Source organism: Anguilla rostrata, chromosome 5, assembly GCF_018555375.3.
Source record: "Anguilla rostrata isolate EN2019 chromosome 5, ASM1855537v3, whole genome shotgun sequence".
Lineage (NCBI taxonomy): Eukaryota > Metazoa > Chordata > Actinopteri > Anguilliformes > Anguillidae > Anguilla > Anguilla rostrata.
In genome coordinates this window covers 5,872,056-5,893,358 of record NC_057937.1, presented here as the reverse complement: position 1 = coordinate 5,893,358, position 21,303 = coordinate 5,872,056, and the positions used below count along the sequence as shown (strand labels likewise).

At 46.1% G+C, this 21,303-nt stretch overlaps 2 protein-coding genes across 4 annotated transcripts; one reads left to right on the top strand and one right to left on the bottom strand.

Annotated features, from left to right (window-relative positions):
* The first annotated feature begins 1 nt into the window (after position 1).
* On the top strand, positions 2 to 6,413 carry fam241a (family with sequence similarity 241 member A). The gene is made up of 2 exons (XM_064334778.1): positions 2 to 286; positions 2,594 to 6,413. Exons 1-2 carry the CDS (start codon positions 155 to 157, stop codon positions 2,846 to 2,848), a joined length of 387 nt encoding a protein of 128 aa, XP_064190848.1. The 5' UTR covers positions 2 to 154; the 3' UTR covers positions 2,849 to 6,413.
* On the bottom strand, positions 6,039 to 20,427 carry ap1ar (adaptor related protein complex 1 associated regulatory protein). 3 transcript variants are annotated; one of them, XM_064334775.1, is made up of 10 exons: positions 20,021 to 20,427; positions 18,803 to 18,851; positions 18,550 to 18,576; positions 17,461 to 17,486; positions 16,833 to 16,929; positions 15,996 to 16,094; positions 14,876 to 14,928; positions 14,423 to 14,499; positions 12,609 to 12,731; positions 6,039 to 9,989 (listed from the first exon to the last, which is right to left on the bottom strand). In XM_064334775.1, the coding sequence occupies exons 1-10, from the start codon at positions 20,089 to 20,091 to the stop codon at positions 9,733 to 9,735; spliced, it is 879 nt and encodes a 292-aa protein (XP_064190845.1). In that variant the 5' UTR covers positions 20,092 to 20,427; the 3' UTR covers positions 6,039 to 9,732. The 3 variants fall into 3 exon arrangements, with proteins under 3 accessions (XP_064190845.1, XP_064190844.1, XP_064190847.1); XM_064334774.1 differs by having other exon boundaries at positions 14,876 to 14,931; positions 20,021 to 20,426; XM_064334777.1 differs by lacking the exon at positions 15,996 to 16,094 and having other exon boundaries at positions 14,876 to 14,931.
* Between the last annotated feature and the right edge of the window lie 876 nt (positions 20,428 to 21,303).

Sequence of the window (21,303 nt, the reverse complement as noted above, 5' to 3'; positions counted from 1 at the left end):
AAGCTCCTCCTCTCGTTACGTCAGATCACACAGCATTACAGCTGAACAGCTTGTGGGGTATGCTGTCAGGAAGGCTATCTTTAGGATCTGTTTTAAGCCTTCACCGAAGCCTGACCGAAGCGGACCCTGACACCCCGGAACAACTCAAATAAAAATGTCTGCCTTGGGTCCAACTGTCAGTGACAGACCAGTACTGCATCGACGTGATTTTGAAGAATTGGAGAACCGCCGGAGAAGATTTCACTCACATCATGCGGTGAAGCGCGATGTAGAGCCAGCTAGGCAGGTAGGCTTCTATACGCCAGAAATGCTAGCTGCCAGGCGATAATAGAGTCATTAACAATCAATGCAAACAAAGTCATTTTAATCCGTTGAAATAATTCTGTTTTGTCGCGGGGTAGATAGTAAGTTTGTGGGAATGGTAACGCATCTTACTTGTTTACTTCAGTCACTTAACACTATACCTAACTAGCAAGCAATGGGCTATTCTGTTTTTCATATTGCAATCTTCGGACCAATAGCAGATTTCCAAAGCACACATACAGGTCATGTTTCCTGTGAACACATTCCAGGGATAATGCATTCTAATAGTAAGTAACACTTCAAGTGATAATGTATGTAGCCTGTACTTTCTGTTTTTCCACGCGCTAAAACGGCTGATTTATGTAAAACAAGTAAGAGCATTTAGCGCTGTACAGAGATCATTGAGTGTTTGGCAACGGGACGACGGTTTGCGTAATAAAAAGATAAACCAAAGCGCGATAGCGCGTTAGCGAGTTATATGGGCAGAACACTGCGGAACGTTTCGAAGTGGTGTTGATGGCAGGTGAAATTAATGCAAGAGCTGAGAGCTATGTTGCCAGGCCCGTGTTAAAATTCCCTCAACTCTGTCCAATTCCCCTTGATTTGAGTGTTTTCACAAATTTTCTTACATGTCTTACATAGCCTACCCAAGACGTGACAATAAATTATCATAATGAATGTAGGGCAACGTATTTGCTGCATTTAAATGTTATCTCTCGCTCGATACTGGTTTAATCTATCTGCAAATAACAATACCCAAACAATATGTTACACAGAAATTATAATTTTTAGAATGCCAGGGCATTACTGACAGCATTTAAACATTTTTGGGGCACAACCAATGTAGTCCATGAAGTCAATGAAGTCAAAACAAGCCTATAATAATTTTGATTTGTTCTTGAACACTCACCTCTGGTTATCTCCTGGACACAAAAAAGCAGGGGATAGCATGTCACAAAGAGTCAAAGAGAGACAGCCAGATCAGTGGGTATTCTGTCCATAAGAACTACACAATTAGGCAGGAGTAGGGAACTATTCATTTCTGAATTTGAATCAATCGGATTTTCCAACTCTGGTCACAAACAAACTGTTACACTCACAGATTAAATAGGCCCATATCTGCTGAAGATATTACTAGTAGGCGTAATGCCTATAGGTAGCGAAGAAAATAGCCAAATCCATTTTTTTAAATGTCACATGACACGCACTGTTATATACAGCACTTCCTCGCTCTTATTTTTGAAGCAGGTTTGACATTTATTCTGGAATTTACCATGCTGGTTTGAATAACTTGGAAGGAATTTGTGCAGTCACTTTCTCACTCAGGTGATAAATAGACAGGTGAGTTAGCTTCTGAGACTTGCTAGACCTCAGAACTATGTTCAGCAAGTCCATTTACAAACTATTTCTGTCCTGTAAATTTTCCATCATCTTTGACAGCGAGCAACACACACACACACACACACACACACACACACACTCACACTCTGTATATCCTGACGCTGTTCATCCTCTTGAGGAGACTGGAGACTGAACAAGGAAATGGAAAGCACCTGTGTTTCGCTTTGATGCCTTGGTGTTTGAGTTATGAGAATCACACTCTAGGGAATTCACTCATTGTTGGCATCATAAACGTCGCCACGCCAATGTCTTGTGCTCAATAAAGAAACCCAACAAACTGTGTTGCATTTCCCCATCATCAAGATAAACCCCCGTATATTGGGGGATTTTCCCAAAACTTGGAAATGTTGGGCGAACGCTGAATTGAAGATGAAGTCCGTTACCATGTTGAGAACACACTGGATCATAGATTTTGCTTTCCATCAGCAGGCCAATTTATATGTTTATACCACTTGTCACTTCTAATGGTATGCTACATGATAAGATAGGCTACTCAATATTTTATTTTTAGTTTTTTGTAAATCACAGTGCTTTCCCTATCTTTCAATTCTGTAAATATTTAGTTATACTTACTCGAAGGAAACTTAAGTTTAATCCATCCTAAACGTTGAGCCATTTCTGTAAAACATTTCTTTCGTCATAACGTGCTGTAAGCGATGCTTGAAACTCTATGTCTTCTGTCAGCAAGCTAATAAGCAAGCAGTGGCGTGGTACCAAAGCACAGCCTGGTTTTTGTTTTAGGCCAATTTAGCCTCTTCCCAAAATATTTCCTTAGATGTATGTCTCATTTCAATTATAAAAGCATCGCTCCATTCAATGTCATTGTTTGTACGCACAAAGCAGTGCCCCCGTTTTGCGACTGCTGGGCTAACCATTCCTGTTCTCACAGGATGCGCTCAGGGAGGGCCCGTCCGGATCGGACCCGCAGCCGCCCCCGGTGGACGACTGCGAGAAGCTGGGGACTCTGTTTGGCGAGCTGAACAAGTGCCTCCGGGGCGTCGGCTTCACGCAGGTGTACTTCGGGGAGAAGATCGTGGAGCCGGTCGTCGTGGTGTTCTTCTGGGTGATGCTGTGGTTCCTGGGAATCCAGGCACTGGGACTGGTTGGCGCGCTCTGCATCGTCATCATCTACATTCAGAAGTAATGTTCGGAGGCGAACGGCCGACACTTCGGGGGAAAGGCGTTCTCTCGGGACGGAGGACCGGGGGAAGGGGGGCGCTCTGTCTGTGGAATGCCGGCTTCCGTTGTGCGTTTCGGGGCTCCGGTGTTGCAGTCTTCAGGGAAGTGCATATCAGGCAGGCGTGACGTGGTGATGACGGAGCGACGGATGGGCGGAGCTGCCACCGATTTGAACCTGAACCATTGTTTTTCGGTGGATGGCAATGCCTTTTAATCGGTTCGTTCAAAAAAAGCAAATAATTGACAGCCGACTGCTGTACATATTTGGTCGACCCATGGAACCTCAGTCTCACGTCAACAGTGTGAAGTGCCAAGCTGAATGTTATTTATAATAAAATATATATGAGCGTTGGGTTTTGGTAGCTGGAGAGTAATTTATTTAAATGATTCAAATGGAAAAAATCATATATATATATATATCACATTTGGAAGATGGAATTCATATTTGTAAGTAGCATGGATTGTTCTATCATTAAATTGCACTTTGCAGTAGCAGGGCTGCTTTTACACTAAGTATCAAACCCCTTTGGCACGACGCTGCTTGTATGAAGATGTTTAAATTTTAAGTTTTGGGAGACTTAGTTATCATGCTGAACCTGCCATGGCAATGGAAAATCCTGGCAGGTCCTCTCTCTTGGTTGAAGGTAACAAGGTTTTTTCGTGGGGGATGTTGTTGCGAGAGTCTGCCTACTAGTGCCAACCCTCTGGCCAGGGAGCAGTCTAACACAGGGGGCGGGGAAGGAGGTGGTGGAGCCTTAGTTCCAGACGTATGATTGTAGGTGTTTGTGTCTCCGAGGCCTAGCCCCCCCTAAAATAGTTCTGGGGGGGGGGGGGTATGGTCCCAAAAAAAAGTGGGGGAAAATTTTGTTTGTGGCCAAAAAAGTATAAAACTGTCATGACTTTAAACGTAAGTCCATGTCATTAGAATATTTAATGGGGCTATTACTGAATTAGGCACCCGTCCCCAAAAAAAGGGGGTAAAAGCTAAAGGAGCTAGAAGAGGGCTTGTCCTTGCGCACAGTTGCGCAGAATGGAGACACGAGCATGTTTAGGCTTTCCGTTTTATATCATATTATTAATCTATGCTTTGTACACGCAATTCATATCTCTAGATCCACATCATCGGTTTCACATGGTAGGCCCTTTCTTGTTGTGTAATGGAGGGGGGAAAAAAACTGTGGTTAGCTAGATTAGTGAGAGCGGTTAGGTTGGATATGAAAGCTCTAATGACACAGAACGAAATCAAAACCACAATGAGGGGTAATGGCAGCCTTCTCTGATAAATGTTTGTCCTTCAGCAGACAATAGCTGAAGATGTACATGAAGGTTTCTATAATCAGCAGAGCATGCCTTGTTATAAACCTTCTGCATGCCGTGAAGCGGAAATGTCTTCAGAGCGAACTGGTTTTCGTATGGGTATGAGAAACTATTTCAGATATTTACCAGAAATAGAGACGCTCAGCCTGACCGTTTCTCACTCACAATGGAGGTGACGGTGCACACTGCTATTTGTAGCTTTTGTGGTTGGGGCAGGAGCGTAAACACATCCTTTGTTATACATCTGCTGGCTTAGCGCTTTTCTTTAGAAGTCAACATTTGAATCGCACCTTGTTAAACCCGTCACAGTGACCCGAAAACGAGGCTAGCTTTTAGGCGCTCCACACCTCATCCCTGGTATGTGAAAGCGGGGCGTGTCAAGAGTTTAGGCTGCTGTATCTGCCCAAGTTTAATCTGGCGTTAATGTTTAACTGCTCTTCCAGCGCCCGATCTTCGGTCGGACCCGAAGCAGACTTCTGACTTTCGTTCTAATCCCCCCCCCCCCCCCCGTATATATACGCACCGAGACCGAGACACTCCCCCTTCGCAGAGCGATGTCATATCTTATCGTGTTTTATGGTGTTCGGGTTTCTAGCGTGTCTGTTTGCAGACCCGGAATGTGAGCGAGCAAAGGAACGCCTCGGGGCGGTGTTCACCGCTGTACCCCCCCCCCGGGGTGTCAGGGGACAGCCCGGTCGTTTGTTATTCAGCACGCGATTGATAAGTTATAGCGGTTTATTCCAGCTAACTCACCTCGCCGTGGCTACGTGGGTCTGTTCTTGTTGCTGACTTTGAGGCGCGAAGAAATGCCAGCTAGGGCCCGGGGCTCTCAAACTGGATGGGATGAACACCTCTGAGCTAGCACACAGGAAGGCAGTCAAAATAGCCAGTGTTCTCCCCGTACAGAAATAAATCCACTTTCCTACTGAGTGTAGTGCAGGCCATGGCTGCTATATCGTGGCTGTTATATGCCATGTTGCTGCGGAAGAACGCGCTGTGGATATTTACGTATAAAGTGAATAGGCTGTGTGGGGCTTGGAGGTGGAAGTGTAGTAAGCAGTGGACAATCCACAGTTGAGGCCAAAGTGTCTTCATGGTGGGGCAGCCGTGCCCGATCCACGTCACGCAGCAACTGTGAGCCAGTAATCGGCAGCAAGATCAGAGGTTGTATTCACTTTCAGCTCCTGCATCTCTTCCACCCTCTAACTCCTATATCCCCCAGCTGTGCCCATAAAAATGGGACCAGACAGACTTGTCATATGCCCCCATCGGTGGCAAGTTGTAGCTAAGCTGCTTCGCTCTCTCAAATGACCACTTAGGAACCGATGGGCCAGTTTTTATAAGCCAGGGGTGGGAAATTCTGGTAGGTCAGCAAGTCATAAGTTGGCAGGTTGCAGCAGTTTTGAGATTTAAAAAATGGCAGTTAGAAAGTTTAAGGTTTAGAATACAGAGCTTCCCCCCTGGTCTATACAGGTTATCTGAGGTTATTTTGTGGCTCAGCCTTTCATGTATGTAAGTATGTAAATGTGGTGGCATAGGAAGTGTGCAAAACTCCAGACGGTTAAGAGCCAAAATGGCTGACTTCCCCTATTCAGGTCCATAAGAGCTTTGCCTGAAACAAGGAACAGAGTACGCAGTCTGCTTCCAAAGTGTGTGAAAATGCATGGCTCAAGGTAAAAACCTCATATGGAAACTTTAATAAAAAAAACTTTAATAGTTCACTTTGGTTTCACCCTAAACCTGGATTCAGTCACTTGTTCTCAACATTGACTTCAAACATTGGGATTGCATTTTTTTTACTTCATGTCACTCAAACCGTGCGATTTAAAAAAAAAAAAAAATAGAAAAAACATTACATTTAAATTTAAGCATAAGTCAATGTTAAGTTACGTTTTGACTAAATACAGCCCAAACTAAACTGATTTTGAGGGCATATTTCATTGTGCAAGAAAGCCTTGTTGGCCAAAGCATTCCATGGACTGTTCTAATCTCCTTCGGGTTCACGTCACCATATCAGAGAATCTTTCAAATGTAAACTGTCCTGTCTCCATGCTGCATTTTTTGTCATCTGGTTTTGTTTGAAGAAGAAATAATTTGATTGGAAATGGATCCTGTTTTAACATTTTATATTGCAAATGACTTTGAAAAAAAATACTGTATCCATATCTGCACAAATTAAAGAATAGTTAAATAAAGGTTATGTTTTTAAGAAATATTCTGAATTCCATTCTTTTGTCTTTCATGGGTAGATTTCAGATTCCTCTGAACTGGGAAAAATAAATCATTGTACACTACATGGCCAAAAGTATGTGGACATGTGACATCCAACATCTCATCCAAAATTATGGGCAATGATATGGAGTTAGTCCACCCTTTGCTGCTGTAACAACTTCCACTCTTCTGGGAAGGTTTTATACTAGATGTTGGATGGGGTTGAGGTTAGGGCTCTGTGCATGCCAGTCAAGTGCTTCCACACCGTTCTCGACAAAACCATTCCCATTCGCTGTGTGCCCGGGGGCATTGTCATGCTAAAACAGGAAAGGGCCTCCCCCAAACTGTTTGGGAAGCACAGAACCATCTAGAATGTGATTGTATGCTGTAGCATTAAGATTTGCTTTTAACTGGATCAAAGGGGCCTAGCCCAAGTCATGAAAAACAGCCCAAGACCAAGGGGTGTCCAGACACTTTTGGTCATATAGTGTATGTAACATACATGCGCATTGGACAGTCGCATAATAAAAGGACAGTTCATTTTTTCCTCCCCATTCAATTTTATTTGTGTCAGACTTCAACAACCAAAACCTCACAGAATGCTTAACTAAGCAAAAAAAAAAAAAAAAACACTTTTCATCTTGAAGATGAGCCAAAGCAAAGTTTTCCTGAAGAAAACATCCAAGTACAGTACGTGTCTTTTCTCTGTGCGATTGAGAAACTGGTTTTTTTTTTCAGAAAAGAAGGTTGTGATCCTTAAACGCGCCCTTTCGCGGTGGGAGCGCGCCTCTCTCGAAAAGCGCCCCGAAAAAAAGCAGGCTCACACCTGTGCGCCTCCGTCGTTCGGCCTTCCTCCTGCTCCGCCCCACCTCATGCAAGTCACCCCCCGTTGTCACGGCTACTCACACAGGCCCAGCTGGATCGTGTCCCGCATTTGAATATATTATTCAAATTAAAAAAAACAAAGTTTAAAAAAAAGGTCTTGCATAAAATATCCAAGAATTGTTGAAAGATATGAAGCAAAGGGGCGGAGAGTTCACGTTACTATAGAGCTACACACGTCACACAGCCAGCACTTCTTTGGTCAACTGGTGCACAGTTTGGATGCATAGGTTGTGTCCCAGGGGAATTTGTCTTATGTTTAATAGCAGCCTCAAAAACAGCAGCGATCCTCTCTCACGAACTCACTCAGTAACTGATCTGGCTTCCTCTTCTAAAGCCTTAGACACTAGGGCATGGATACTCAAACCTGGCCCTCGAGGTCAGTAGTGCTGCTGGTTTTCCTTTTCTATCGGATAGTCAATTGATGGATTAATTAATTGACTGGCCAATAAATCTAACTCACTTGGTGTCCCAGGTGAAGGGGAATGAAGGGGAAGGAAAAAAAGCAGTGTAACTCTCCTCGAGGTCCAGATTTGAGTGTCCCCTGCACCAGAGGGTGACCAGGCCAGCAAAGAAAAGGATCCCGCAGTAACGGACTCTCACCACTAGAGGGCGAGGAGCCCAGCGCAGCCTGTTCAGTGGCTGCTCCAGTGTTGTTGCTGTTAATGTTTTATGAGTGCAGTCGCCCTAAAGAGATCAGAGGGAACGTCTGCACCGCCAAAGGCAGACCACCGTGTGGCGCATCGCCGCACACGCGCTCTGGAGACACGCGCGGGGCCTGCATGCCTCACCCTAACGCCGCCGCATGGCGTCGCATGGCATGCAACAAGGTTACAATCAGGAATGCGTCAAACGAAATGACAGCAGCAATCCGGTATGCGGGGGTGGGGGTGGGGGGGTTAGGTGCGTGAAGGAACTGCAGAAACGCATTGCCCAATGCTGAAACCGCAACGTGCTGCAACTGTGGACAGTAACGACAGGACCGGGGGGAGGGATGAAAATTGGAAAAATAAACAAGCAGAGTGCTGGGAGGGGAGGGAGAGGGGGAGAGAGAGAGAGAGAGAGAGAGAGAGAGAGAGAGAGTGAAAACGACAGAGGAAAGTGTTGATAAACACAAGAAAAAGTGCAGTGTCCAACATTAAACAAACGTCTCAGAATAAGCGTCTAAAACAGGCACGGTAGAAAACACGCGCACACACAGGCAGAGACGGGTGAAGACGAGCACTGCGACGAAGAGCGAAGAACAAGGCGGCACGCGCTCACACACACCCGCCAGTGTTCACAGGCGCTCGCCAGTTTCGCACCGCCCTTCCGAAATCGGTGAGAGACGGGAGCCCGAAAAGAAAGACTCGTGACTGACCATAACCATGACTATAAAACCAGCGGACCCTGCGGCTCTCCAGGACCAGGGCTGGGGACCCCAAAAGACCCTGCGGCTCTTCAGGACCAGGGTTGGGGGCCCCAAAAGACCCGGCGGCTCTCCGGGACCAGGGTTGGGGACCCAAGAAGACCCTGTGCGGGACCAGGCTTGGGGACCCAAGAAGACCCTGTGGCTCACCAGAACCAGATTTGGGGACTCCTCGGTTAATATATTAAAACTCTGGAATGTTGATTTAAAAAAGCAAAATGCAGCCACTCAGCCTAACTCCTACTTTAACACCGTGCAAGTATTTACAGTGAACGTAATCCATGATTGCAAACTAGAGGGAACCGCGACAATGGTAAATATATCAGTCAATATCAGTCAAACAGATGTACTGTACAAACAGTACGTTTCCCTGAATTAACTGAAGTATAAAGAATCAAAACTATGAGACAGAAGAGAGTTGTAATTCTGTACACTGTGTGTTAGCCTATCTCAGGAAGGCTCGCATCACCCCTACATACAAACAAACACACACACACACAGCTGATCAGAGCACTTTGTAAATTGCACTTATCCTGTCTACACAGAAAATTATGTTCCGTTTATAGACAGCAAAGGCAGAATAAAGAGGACCCTACTGGCCCAAACTAAGGCCAAATCCAGCAAGAATGTAAAAAACATGAAAACTGTGTCCATCAGGAGTCTTCCGAGTCTAAGAATCGGACAGAACTGAAACTTTGACCCACCGGCCAATCGAAAGAGACATCTTCCACACGTCAGATTTTTTGGGGATCAGCATTATTTGCCCATTACATTCAAACACAGCTGTTAATATTATTAGTGTGTGGATTGAATTAAATGTATAATTCGCCCACCAACAAATCAGTACCAAATACAGCACAGAGAGCGGAGTGACTGGCTAGAATTAGCAGTCAAAACAGCCCTCAGTTCATAAAAATTACTCATAATGTTTAGCTTCTGATTAGCAGGTTGGTAAAAGTTTTGTCTAATAACACAAGACAAACGTTCGGGTCTGTATTTTGGATTAAACCCCCCACCACCACCCTCCGGCACTATCTGTCCTGCTTGTCGGAGATGGAGGTTTCCGTGGTGACCTCGGAGGGCGTGTCCGCGAGGGGGTTGACGAAGCCGTCGCACTCGAAGTCGTCGCCGTGGGCGCTGACGAAGTCGTTCTCCCACTCCAGGGCGTTGGAGTCCTCGGAGGCGGAGGCTGGGCAGCTGCCCCTCGTGCCCCGCCTCCCGGCCGCCGCCTTCAGGATGTCCTCCTCCGTCCGCGACCGCTCGGGAACCAGCACCGCCACCGACATGCCTGCGCAGCCCGGAGAGCACAGAACCAATCAGGGCTCAGAGATTTATAGATTCGGAGCACAGAACCAATCAGGGCTCAGAGATTTATAGATTCAGAGCACAGAACCAATCAGGGCTCAGAGATTTATAGAGTCAGGGAACACAACCAATCAGAACTCAGACAATATGGGGGCAGAGCAAAGAACCAATCAGGGCTCATAGAATATAGAGTCAGAGCACAGAACCAATCAAGGCTCAGAGAATATAGAGTCAGAGCACAGAACCAATCAAGGCTCAGAGAATATAGAGTCAGAGCACAGAACCAATCAGGGCTCAGAGAATATATAGTTAGAGCACAGAACCAATCAGGGCTCAGAGAAATAGGGGCAGAGAACAAAACAAATCAGGGCTCAGAAAATACAGTTAGGAAATTCCAGAAAATTTCAAGTCCTTGCTTTATTTCTTTTCTAGATCCGAGGAAATCCAAAAATTCCTCAAGTCACCTGGGATTCCTCCTTAATGAAATGCAACCGTAAAGAAGACTGGTGCTTAAGGGTACATCTGAGGAAGCTGTGGCTTCAGGACCCAGTTCATTTAAACGACCTCAGCGTACTTACAAGGAAACAACTGTTCATCAGTTTCCCCGCCTGCATGAGGAAGTGGAAAAAAAAATCTGCCAGTACTTTCCAAACGCGACGTTCCCCCAATCCGCCCGTCCGCTCCACGCACCCCCGGTTTCCTGCCATTATGCCGCCCGCCTGAACGACCGAGGACAGATTTTTGGGTAAGCCGCGGGGTTCCACCGGCTCCCGAAAACAGAACAGAGTGGGGTTTTTTGGGGCGAACGCGAGCGCCGCAAAACACAAACCCGTCGCGTCGCGCGACAAAAGGACCTGGAACAAAAGCCAGCCGGGTCAGCAATTCCTGCTCTTTTTTTTTTGCTGCACATTTGAAAAGCAAAAGGAAGGGTGGAAAAAAACGAGACTTTTAGAGAACTGAACTGAGAAGAGTCTGGGTAAATAAAATAAAAAAATTAATTAAAAAAAAACATTTAAAATTAATTTATTTAAAAAAAAAAAAAAAACACTCACACATTTCAATGTCCTTCTTTAAAATCGCTTACATGGGTATACCGTTAATTTAGGCTGTTCTAAGAGGAGTGTGTTTGCTCTTTTTAGCCGATCTGGCAAAGTGAAAGGATCCCGCTCAATGAGGAGCCCAGGTCTGCTTTCCTTTCCTCTTCAAAAACGGAACAAAATGTCCTGTTACGCAGAACGTGCCTTTCCTACAGTGAAGCGCTCTTACCGAGGCTCCAGAAGACGCACGTCATGGACTCATATCTTCATATAATACATTCTCACGCAAAATAAATGCTGTGGATTTGATATTTGTCCCATCTTTCTTTTTTTCTTTTTTACCGCTTTTTTTTCCTAAACAAAAATGTTTTTTTTTTTGCCACAGGTTATACTTTTTAAAATTCTCTGCACTTTAGCAGTAAAGTTATACTTTAGCGTCCTGCAGAGAATCCACCAGTACCAAACCCAGAAACAGGGAGAGGAGACCGGAACATTCCAGACCCCAGTCCCGAATATTTCGCAGCCCCCTCCAACTCGGTGGCAGGGCAGTGTGGCCTTTGGGCCGGAGTGGGCCTGGTTCAGTCACAGGGGGTGTGTGTCTGCGGGACGGGGGCATGTCTGTGGGATGAGGAGTGTGTCTGTGGGACGGGGTGTGTGTCTGCGGTGTGCGTGTGTATGTGTGTGAGAGTGCATGTGTGTGGGTGTGTAGGTGTGTGCGTGTGTGTGTGTAGGCTTTATCAGTGTAGTGTGTTATGCTCTACGCTTTACGTCCTTAGCATGGCTTTTGAGGTGCCTGCAAACATTGAGAGAAACTGAACTTCAGCACCTTTCAAACCAGGAAGATCTTTTATCTAGGATCAGGGCCCTGAAATATGACCATTGCCAAATAATGCACATCAGAAATCCAGTTTAGCTAGTCATCAGAAACTCAGCCTGGCTTGTCGCTACGAGCAAGATTCCTCAGTGGTGTATTCATATATAACCTGCTGCACTGGTATTTCGTTTTCTTACTACTGATGAGATCGGCGCAAAAGAATGGGACGATAAGAGCAGTGTAAGAATGGCGGGCTGCGTTGTTTCAGTGCTCAGTTTCACGGTGAGCTTATGTTTATAAGACGCCTCTCTGTTTGTGCTTTCCGTTATAGCTCATGAAGCAGCTCAACGCCCCGTTGGTCAATGTTGAGTCTAACCCGAGGCCCAGAAAGTCTGCTTCTCTGTATTTGCACTTACGCCCAGACGTGCAGGCTCCTGTGGACGCCGAGGAAAAGGCCTCGTTCATGCGTCAGTATGTGCTCTGGTCTGAGTAACACGGTAAGATTACTTCCGTGGCACTGTGGTGAACTACGAGGGCCACCCCTAAGTCATATTAGCATTGCGCATTATAATTATTATTACATTGATCATTTCAGACTTGGTTCACGAAACAGTAAGTATTTAATTGCAAGAATACTGAAGTGGCACACAACATGTTAGTAAACCGTAATAATAAACATTATTATTATTATTATTATTATTATTATTAATAATGATAATAATAATAATAATGAAGTGTGATGAAGACTCACCTTCTTCATCCTCCCACTCTAGGTCAAGCGAGGTCCCATCCTCATTGGTGGAGCGAGTCTTGCTGGTGACATCATAGCTGCTCTCAGTGTTGGGAGTGGCCACGTTGGTCTCCGAGGAAACCCCTATCACAAAAAAGAGCAGCCCGTGACATTGGCGAGTGACCGTGATAAAAATCCCAAGCTGTCATTGGTCAAAACCCCTCAGCTGACTCATGTTCTATGCGTCCACCAAATTTACAACTATGTGCTGAATGTTTCTTTGTATTTCTTTTTTTTTTTACTGTCAAAATGCCTTAGTGGGTGCCTGTCAACTGTACTACTGTAACGGACTCCCTAACAGTGGCCTGCGTTCGCAGAGGTCTGTGGTCAGTGGTATTATTAATTTTATTCATGTTACTGAAGGTTTTGTCCTTTTGGCCAGTCATAACAGTGTTTCAAACTAATGGAAGGTGAGACTGAGATTTTAGGTAAATGCTCTGCCTTTGCAGCAGTGAGAACACTGAGCTCGATTCTGAAAAGGAAAAACAGTGTCATTGTGCCATTTCTGGGTTCATTCAATGTTCGCAGTTCACCAGTTGTTTTGTAACTCTTAGGTTCTACAGTGCTCTACACTGGGGGAACACGCTGCTCTAGTTGCACTCTGGGGGCTGTAGTCTTCCTGTGTTACAGTGCTAAGCACCAAGCGTAGTCCCCTGGAAGATCCCACATCAAACGACAGACACACCTGAGGTTAGCGCACCGCAGTTTCCTGCAACTGCCCCGTAAGGCCATTGCATAAACATCTGCACAAGTACCACATCAAAAACCGTGCTCAGAAAAACACTTTCAGTTTTGGATTGTGGACCAGCAAGTTGTGCGGCTTTTTTTTTTCCGTCCTCTGTGGAATTTCCATCCTTGAACTGAGCACAATTTCCGTTTGCCTTTTTTTTAAACGAGTACTCATCTGTTTTTAATCATCGCACCATCCGCGGCCCGCCCACCCCCCCCCCCCCCACACACACACACTCCCTGCTGCCCGCTCACGTTAAAGGGGACGTCCGCTCAAAACACAGAGCCCGACGATGAGAAAGATGTTTCTCTTCCGGTGAAGCTTACCTTTAGAGTCAGAGAGAGAGCTCAGCTGGACAAACCCCTTCACTTAGCACAGCCGGGATCGTTTACGTAGCGAGTGACTGACACGTGCCAAACTTTGGCAGGCATTTTCCAATATTCGTATTAATCAAATAAAAAGCCCCGTTACCCACTGTCAGTATGTAAATGTGTATTAATAACCGAGATAAGTATAACAAGACAGAAAATCACCACTGTCACTCTCTGGGAGCGGCAGCACCACCACACAGGCAGCAGCCAGGCCTGTATTTTGGAGCATATTTTACAATGTTTTGAACTGAAGTTTGGACCATATTTTATACAGCTGCAGCCTTAATCATAACCAGTGCGTATCTCACTAACCTACGTATCAATACTGTGATTTCCTTATAGGTATGTTTACATTTAAAAAATAATTTTAAAATAATGTCTTACCTACAAAACTTAAATAAAAATTAACTTAGAAAAATATTTAAAACTTCATAAGCATTCATAACTGTTTTCTTAGCCCTACTAATCCTACTGAACATTTTTCAGCACAATGAGTTTCACTTAAGCACACGCACACCCCACCCCCCCCCTCGGCATCATGGGAAATCAGCGGTCTCATTGCCAGAACCTGAGTGCCCGTCGGGCTGGGGCACAGAGCGCCGATTTCATTTTGCCGACTTTAAGCCGAAGTCACGCCAAACCACGCCATGCCCCGCCCCAGCCGAGTGACTCACGGCTGCTCCGGGACGCCCCCCCCGCCTGGGTCTTCGCGTTGGACGCGTGGGTCTCAAAGTCCTCTCCCGCGGCCAACCTGAGGGCGGGGCAGTTTGCAGAGGATAAACAGTGAATCTGCGTGCTCATAGCTCTACACTCAGCCTTCAGGTATTCAGGTAAACCCATTAATCAAACGCAGTCTCAACACAGGTGTTCTTAAACAACGTATGCGGTCTTCTCATAGCAATATTCCTTAACCATTTAGGTGGTAGGTTTTTTGGAATGTTTTTTCAACATTCTAAGTCAGTGTTCTGATGTCACAATCACTACTGCTTTCAGTCACCAGTAGTGATTGTGACATCAGCACTAGAATGTCAGTTAAGAACATTCTAATCACACACAGTAAGAAATCCCCCTTCCTCCCAGAGTTTCACTCTGCCATGCAGTGCGCTGTGTAAAAATGGAGAACTCACGTCTTCTGGTGTCCACTTCCACGTCCATCTTCTGCCTTGGCCTCCACTGCCTGCTTCTGGTAAAGACCATACCCTCTCAGAAAATAAACCCCGCCTTTTAGAGGCCACACCCCCTCAGAGAAAATAGACCCCGCCTTTTAGAGGCCACACCCCCTCAGAAAATAAACCCCGCCTTTTACCCACCACACCCTCTCATCAGGAAATGCACAGCACCTGAAGTAAAGAATAGACAATCTGACAGGCATCAACTCCCACTATACTCACACTACTAATAAAGATACAGCCCAACGTTCTGCAGAGTTAATCACGCATAAACAGTGCCGCAGCACCAATGTGCTAACAGCCCATTCCTCAGCAACCGTGAAACGGAAAAGCATTCTCATGGCAATGTGTTAATGAGGACCCAAAACAAGCCAAGGGAAAGGCCGAACCAAGGTTAAAGGAAACGCAAACAAACTCAGCGGTTAAACAAACGGAAAGAACAGATCAGCAAAGCAAAGCAGAGCAAAGGAAAGAGGAGTGGGAGTAAACTTAGAGGGACGTGTTCGTGTGCGCTCAGGCTGGAAGGGGGGCAGGCTCTCCTTTTGGGAGGGGAGGAGCCAGCCAGCAAAGGCCCATGCCCCTGAAACACCCACTGTTGTACCAGCTGCTCTGTGTTAAAAAGACCCTCTGACTGAAAGCCACTTACCCTGGCTTAATTTCAATTAACTACACTGCCCAGAATGCACTGCGACATTCAATATCAGCATAAGGCAAATGCAGCATGGGACCCTAGATTGCAGTGCATCATTTCAATTTAGAAATGCCAAACCAAGTAAATAATTGGCATAACTGTGTGATTTAGGAGCAGAGAATAGAGACACACACACACACACACACACACAACCAGAAACACACACACACCCACACGCAGACGCGCTCGCATGAACGCGCACGCAGACACACCCCCTGTTTTAAAACAACAACTGCTCCAAATATTCAGCTCCTAAAGACGGGCGGAGCTCTCTCTCTCTCTGCAGGGGCGGAGCCCAGGGGAGGATGAGCGTGGCCAGAGGCAGCCAGAAGGGGCGTGGCCAGAGGCAGCCAGAAAGAGGCGGGGCAGAGGGAGGGGCTGCCTCACCTCTGCGTGCATTCGCTCCCGCGCGGCCCTGGCCGCCTCCCGCTGGGCGGCGTACTCCGCCTCCTCTTCCCGCCGCAGCGCCTCCTCTCGCGCCTCCAGCTGGGGCAGAAACCACAACAGAGGAGGCCGTTAGCCCCGCCCCCTCCGCCACCGCGGAGCGGGGCGCTTCCCTAAGCCGTGAAAAACGCGCGGAGGACTGCAAAAGGAGAAATTAAATCAAAAGGCAAAAACCATAGAAACACAAAAGGGCAAAGGGTAAATGGAGGTGCAAATCCAAACATAACGGACGAAAGTGAATAAAAATTCAAATGGTCATGGGGAGAAAAGGTCTTTGTCGATCAAACAGCAGCCTATCCCAGCTCTAGTAATTCTAGTGACTCCCCAGTGCTGAGACCACACACCTTATTACCAGTCCTGCAAACCACCCTGGTGAGATACGCACACACCATTAGTGAAGCTGGATCATTAAAACAGACCCTCTGTCTCTCTGTCACACATTCAAGCAGCTCCCGTGGCCAAGGCCTGCCTGTAGAACCGTCCACACAAACAGCAGCTGTGGCCGGACGAGCCCAGACTCTCAGCCTCTCGGCTGCGGGGGAGCCAGGGTTGGTGGGGGGGTCGGAGGAGCCAGCTCTGGGGAGGGTGGGGTGCCGGGGGAGGAGGAGCCATAGTTGGGGGGGGGGGGGGGGGGAGGCTCGGAGGAGCCAGCTCTGGGGAGGGTGGGGTGCCGGGGGGAGGAGGAGCCAGAGTGGGGAAGGGGCTTGGAGGACCCAGAGTTGGGTTTGGGGGTGGGGCGGGGGTGGTGGGAGGAGCCACAGTTGGGGCTCACGCGGTTACCTCGGCTTGCAGGTTCTGGTCGATGAGCGCCTGTTTGGCGCTAATGGCTGCGTAGCGCTGTTCCCTCAGGTGGTTGATCTCCTCTTCGCTGACTGGCCTGCAGGTCAAAAAGGATGACAGGACCCCCCCCATACACCCCCCCCACCACGGTCAGAGAGGTCTGCCACCGCCCAGCGTGTCCACGAGACGCCCTATGTCCCCTCAGATCTTTAAACTCGTCCCCCCGTTTATCGGAAGATCTCAACAGCAATATTCAGTTCCTACAACCTCTTTCATTCTTCAGAAGTACCCCATTAACGGCTTTAAAAGTATGGCTCTGCCACACCCTCTGGTGGCCATCTTGCGTATGGCACTGGCACTCTGTATTGAAAGGCCACAGGTTGACCAGACGTGTCAAAGAGAAATAAATGTTTCAAGCGTACACCTTCCCCTGTGAGCAGAGGCTAGCTGTGGCTCACTGCAAATATATATATATAATATTTTTTTTTTTTTTACCTGACTGACAGCCTGATTACACAAGGAGCGCAGTGAGAGAGAGAGAGAGAGAGAGGGAGAGAGAGAGAGAGAGAGAGGCAGTCTGGGAAATACTGCATGTGGAATCGTGTTTATCGTTCAGCACAGCACACACCTTGGACTGCTCCCAGGAGTCTCCCCCTTCAAAGAAAAAGGAGAAAGACAATTTTTAAAAAATGTGCAACAGAAAAAGTGAGTTAAACACCCAGGAGCACAGGCAGTGGTCATCACTGCTAATGGTCATCACTGATGATGGTCATCACTGATAATGATCATCACTGATAATGATCATCACTGCTAATGGTCATCACTGATAACGGTCATCACTGATAATGCTCATCACTGCTAACGGTCATCACTGATAACGGTCATCACTGATAATGGTCATCACTGCTAACGGTCATCACTGCTAACGGGCATCACTGATAATGGTCATCACTGATAACGGTCATCACTGCTAACGGTCATCACTGATAATGATCATCACTGCTAACGGGCATCACTGATAATGGTCATGATTGATAACAGTTCACTATAACAGTTATCCTCCAGGCCCGAGCACTTTAAATCATCGAGTAACGTCTCACGCGCCGCTCTGCGCCGCGGGCTCTCCGACAAAGAGAGTCAGGCACTTAAGGCAGGCGGATCCAAACGGCCCGTTCTGGAAGAAACTGCGGGAAGCGGGGCGCTCTCTCCCCATTAACGTGCGGCTAACACCATCGAGAGGAAAACGAACGAAGGCGACTGGGCAAAAGTGGAGCCGGCGGCTGGCAGAGAAGGGCAGCGGGCTGCCAGCCACCTTCGTGTATCGCAGGCACACAGGGAGGCGTGTGAAGGATTTAAGTGCCCCGTGAGAGCTGCCCTGGGGGCCTTCACAGAACTCCTGGGCTGTCCTGAATGAAACCGGTCCGAAGGCCAAACAGACCGCACCGTGTGTTTGCAGGAAGTCGGTGGGTGGCACTCCAAGACTATTCTGGCACAAACAACCCCCGGTCAGGATCGCGAGAAGTGCGTTGAGTTGCTTGGATAACACTGACAACAGTTACCACTGACAGTGGTCATGACTGATAATGGTCACCTCTGATAATGGTCATCACTGATATCTGTTATCGATGATAATTACTGATAAGCGTTTCAATAAAGTATTAGAACACAGAATGTCAACACCGCCTCCTCAATACATGCACAGCGTTCACCTCCTCACCTCATCGCTCTCCACCAAGTTTTCAAACTGGAAAAACAAACATAAAATAACAGTCAGAGCTGCGTGCAAGTTATGAACAAAACCAAACAAAATCTTTAAACACGGCAAATTGCTAAGAACAGTTAAACACCGTTGAGATTTACAGACAATGTAGGCTATTTACGAACAGTACATATGGTACCTACTCAACTACATAAAGTCTGATTCAAGCCTGATTTTATAAGTACTTAAAACTGCAGCGGACTTAAGATACCTCTATAGTGTAATGCTCTCCAGTGGTGGTGCTTCTGAAATACTTGGACCTGTGCAAACAAAGACATGGAAAACAATTGACAGAAAACTATTTATTACATCAATGAAAGCAAACCGTACACTCATTCGCATTAAACCCAGGCAGTGTCTCAAACGGTCCACTAGTTCCCTATATAGCAGGACTAGGTGACTTAGGCGCATCAACTGTCTTAACGACTACTTGTATTTTTATTTATTTTTATTTTTCCATAGATTGCGTTGTTGCCGTTCTCGTTGTTAGTGTTAATCAGTTTAACCATCAGGGTCCAAGTTGAACTATGCGGTTGTTCCCTGTACTTGGACCGGTACTTCTCTCTAGGGGTTTCGTCATACTTGTTCCTGGTTATGGTTATACACTTTGTTGTACGTCGCTCTGGATAAGAGCGTCTGCCAAATGCCTGTAATGTAATGTAATGTAATGTAGTGCAACTAGTGAAACTAGCCAACTATTTGTGAGGTTTGACACGTGCGCCAACTGCACCAATCATTAGAGTGCGTGCATTGTTTGTGCAAAGAAAGAAACGCCCCATTTCTCAGAAAAAATCCGTCAAAAGCTATGTCAGAGACACCACATGTGTTATTTATGGGCGAATATCCGAAAATGCAAGTTAAGTAACTGGTAAAGATAGACATAATTGTACAGCAATTGTACGAGGATAACGTTTTGGAAGCGTTAACTGCAATGTAATATCGCGACAATGTAACAGCATCGATAGAACTACGTCAAATATTCCACGCGCAGGACAGCAAGTCCTGGAAGGCCACTGGATCTATACCCAACTGATCAATTAAAGCAGTTTATTATTACCCTGCGAATTCGCCTCAACTGGATTCTTGGATGCGAATTAAGAATTCGCAGTTCTCTAAGATCAGGGTTTTAGACCCATGCTGTAGAGTGCAACCCAGCAGGTTGGCTGACCGGCTAATTAGCCGAACAGTCTGTGTTAGGCGGTCGATACCAGCACAAACAGCTATCCACCTAATTATTAAACCCACAATTCCAGGATGACTCCTAAACCAAAAGGCAAGGGACGCCAAATTCCGTTACCACTTAGTAATGTGCCCAGTCTTCAAATATTACAAATGTAGAGCAGCTAGCTAATATATCAAAACAAGAGGCACTACGGACACTGTATTACACTGGAACGATTAAAAATGTCATCAGTAACGCTCAACTTACCCCCCTCCACGCTGGATCCTGTTAGCTTCCCTCCTGAACATCCCATAGCACTGACTCCAGCAGTTTCCCATGGCATTCTGTTGAAAAACGCACTTGAGACCCAAAAGTTTGATAGCTGTCCAGCTGTCGTTAGCGTGCCACCACCCTGGTCAATTAATACTCATCACGCTAGAAGGCGACGCTGAAACTGGCCATTTTGGGGCCACGATTGTAAAAATAATTATATCTGGTTTTGACTAAGACAGCTGATTTGATAACATATAAGCGACATAGTTGAGGATTAACAGACTCAACACAGCTAACAGTTATATTTCATACGAAGAACCACAGGACGGGAAGAGCTCTCATTGTTCCAGGCATTGTCCAGCTCTTCCTGGTACATCCACGTGACAATTTCGCGACTACGGAAGCCCGTTATGATGAAACTTAGTGACAGAAGTGAAATTGTCAGTTCGCTGAGTTCGTTATCCGGCTAACCAGCAAAAACCATTGTTCTTGGTATAAACCCATTTTTTACAGTCTCTGGTATAAGCTTTACAGGGATAGATTAGGTTAGCTGTAACAATGTAAAATTGGTAATGATTGTATGTGTCTTCCCCTAAACAGGGGCGTAACCTGGATATAAAAAAAATACTGAAGTAAAGAGACTTGGCTGGGGTGAGGATGCAATTTTGGGTGCAAGTGCTGTACACATACCTCTAGATTAGGCTTAAATTAGAGGAAATTTTCAACTGATGTTCTCACTAAAGAATGAAATGAAATATAGGCTTTGGAAATGCCCATGAAAAAAATACTGATGACATGATCTCAGTGTCCTCAGTGATAGTTTATGACCCCGCCTATGAAATAAATATTAAATATAAAAATATTTCTTCTGTTATCACCTAAGGGAATAAAAATGCAAATTGTATATTATGAGGGATACAGAAGTGGGCTGCAAACGTTGCAGGTTCAGTGACCAGGCAGGGCCCAGGCCTTGTTCCTTTCAGCAAGGTACTTCACCTGACTTTTTTTTAGTTTACGACTGGGTGTATAAATAGCCGCCATATAAAATTGGGGAAGTGTTTTTATGAACAATTCTGTGGATACAAACGTTGCTACAATGAATTAAAATGATAAAATGTAAAAATGATTTTGAGATACCTCTTAGCAACGTTTAGTTGCTTCATTTATTTAAATGACTGAGAGCTCTGGTTCAAAGGCATTTTCTTTTGTTTAATCAAATATATGAGGCTACCTAACATTATAAGCAAATTTAAAATCCGTGACGCAACCTGCAGCTA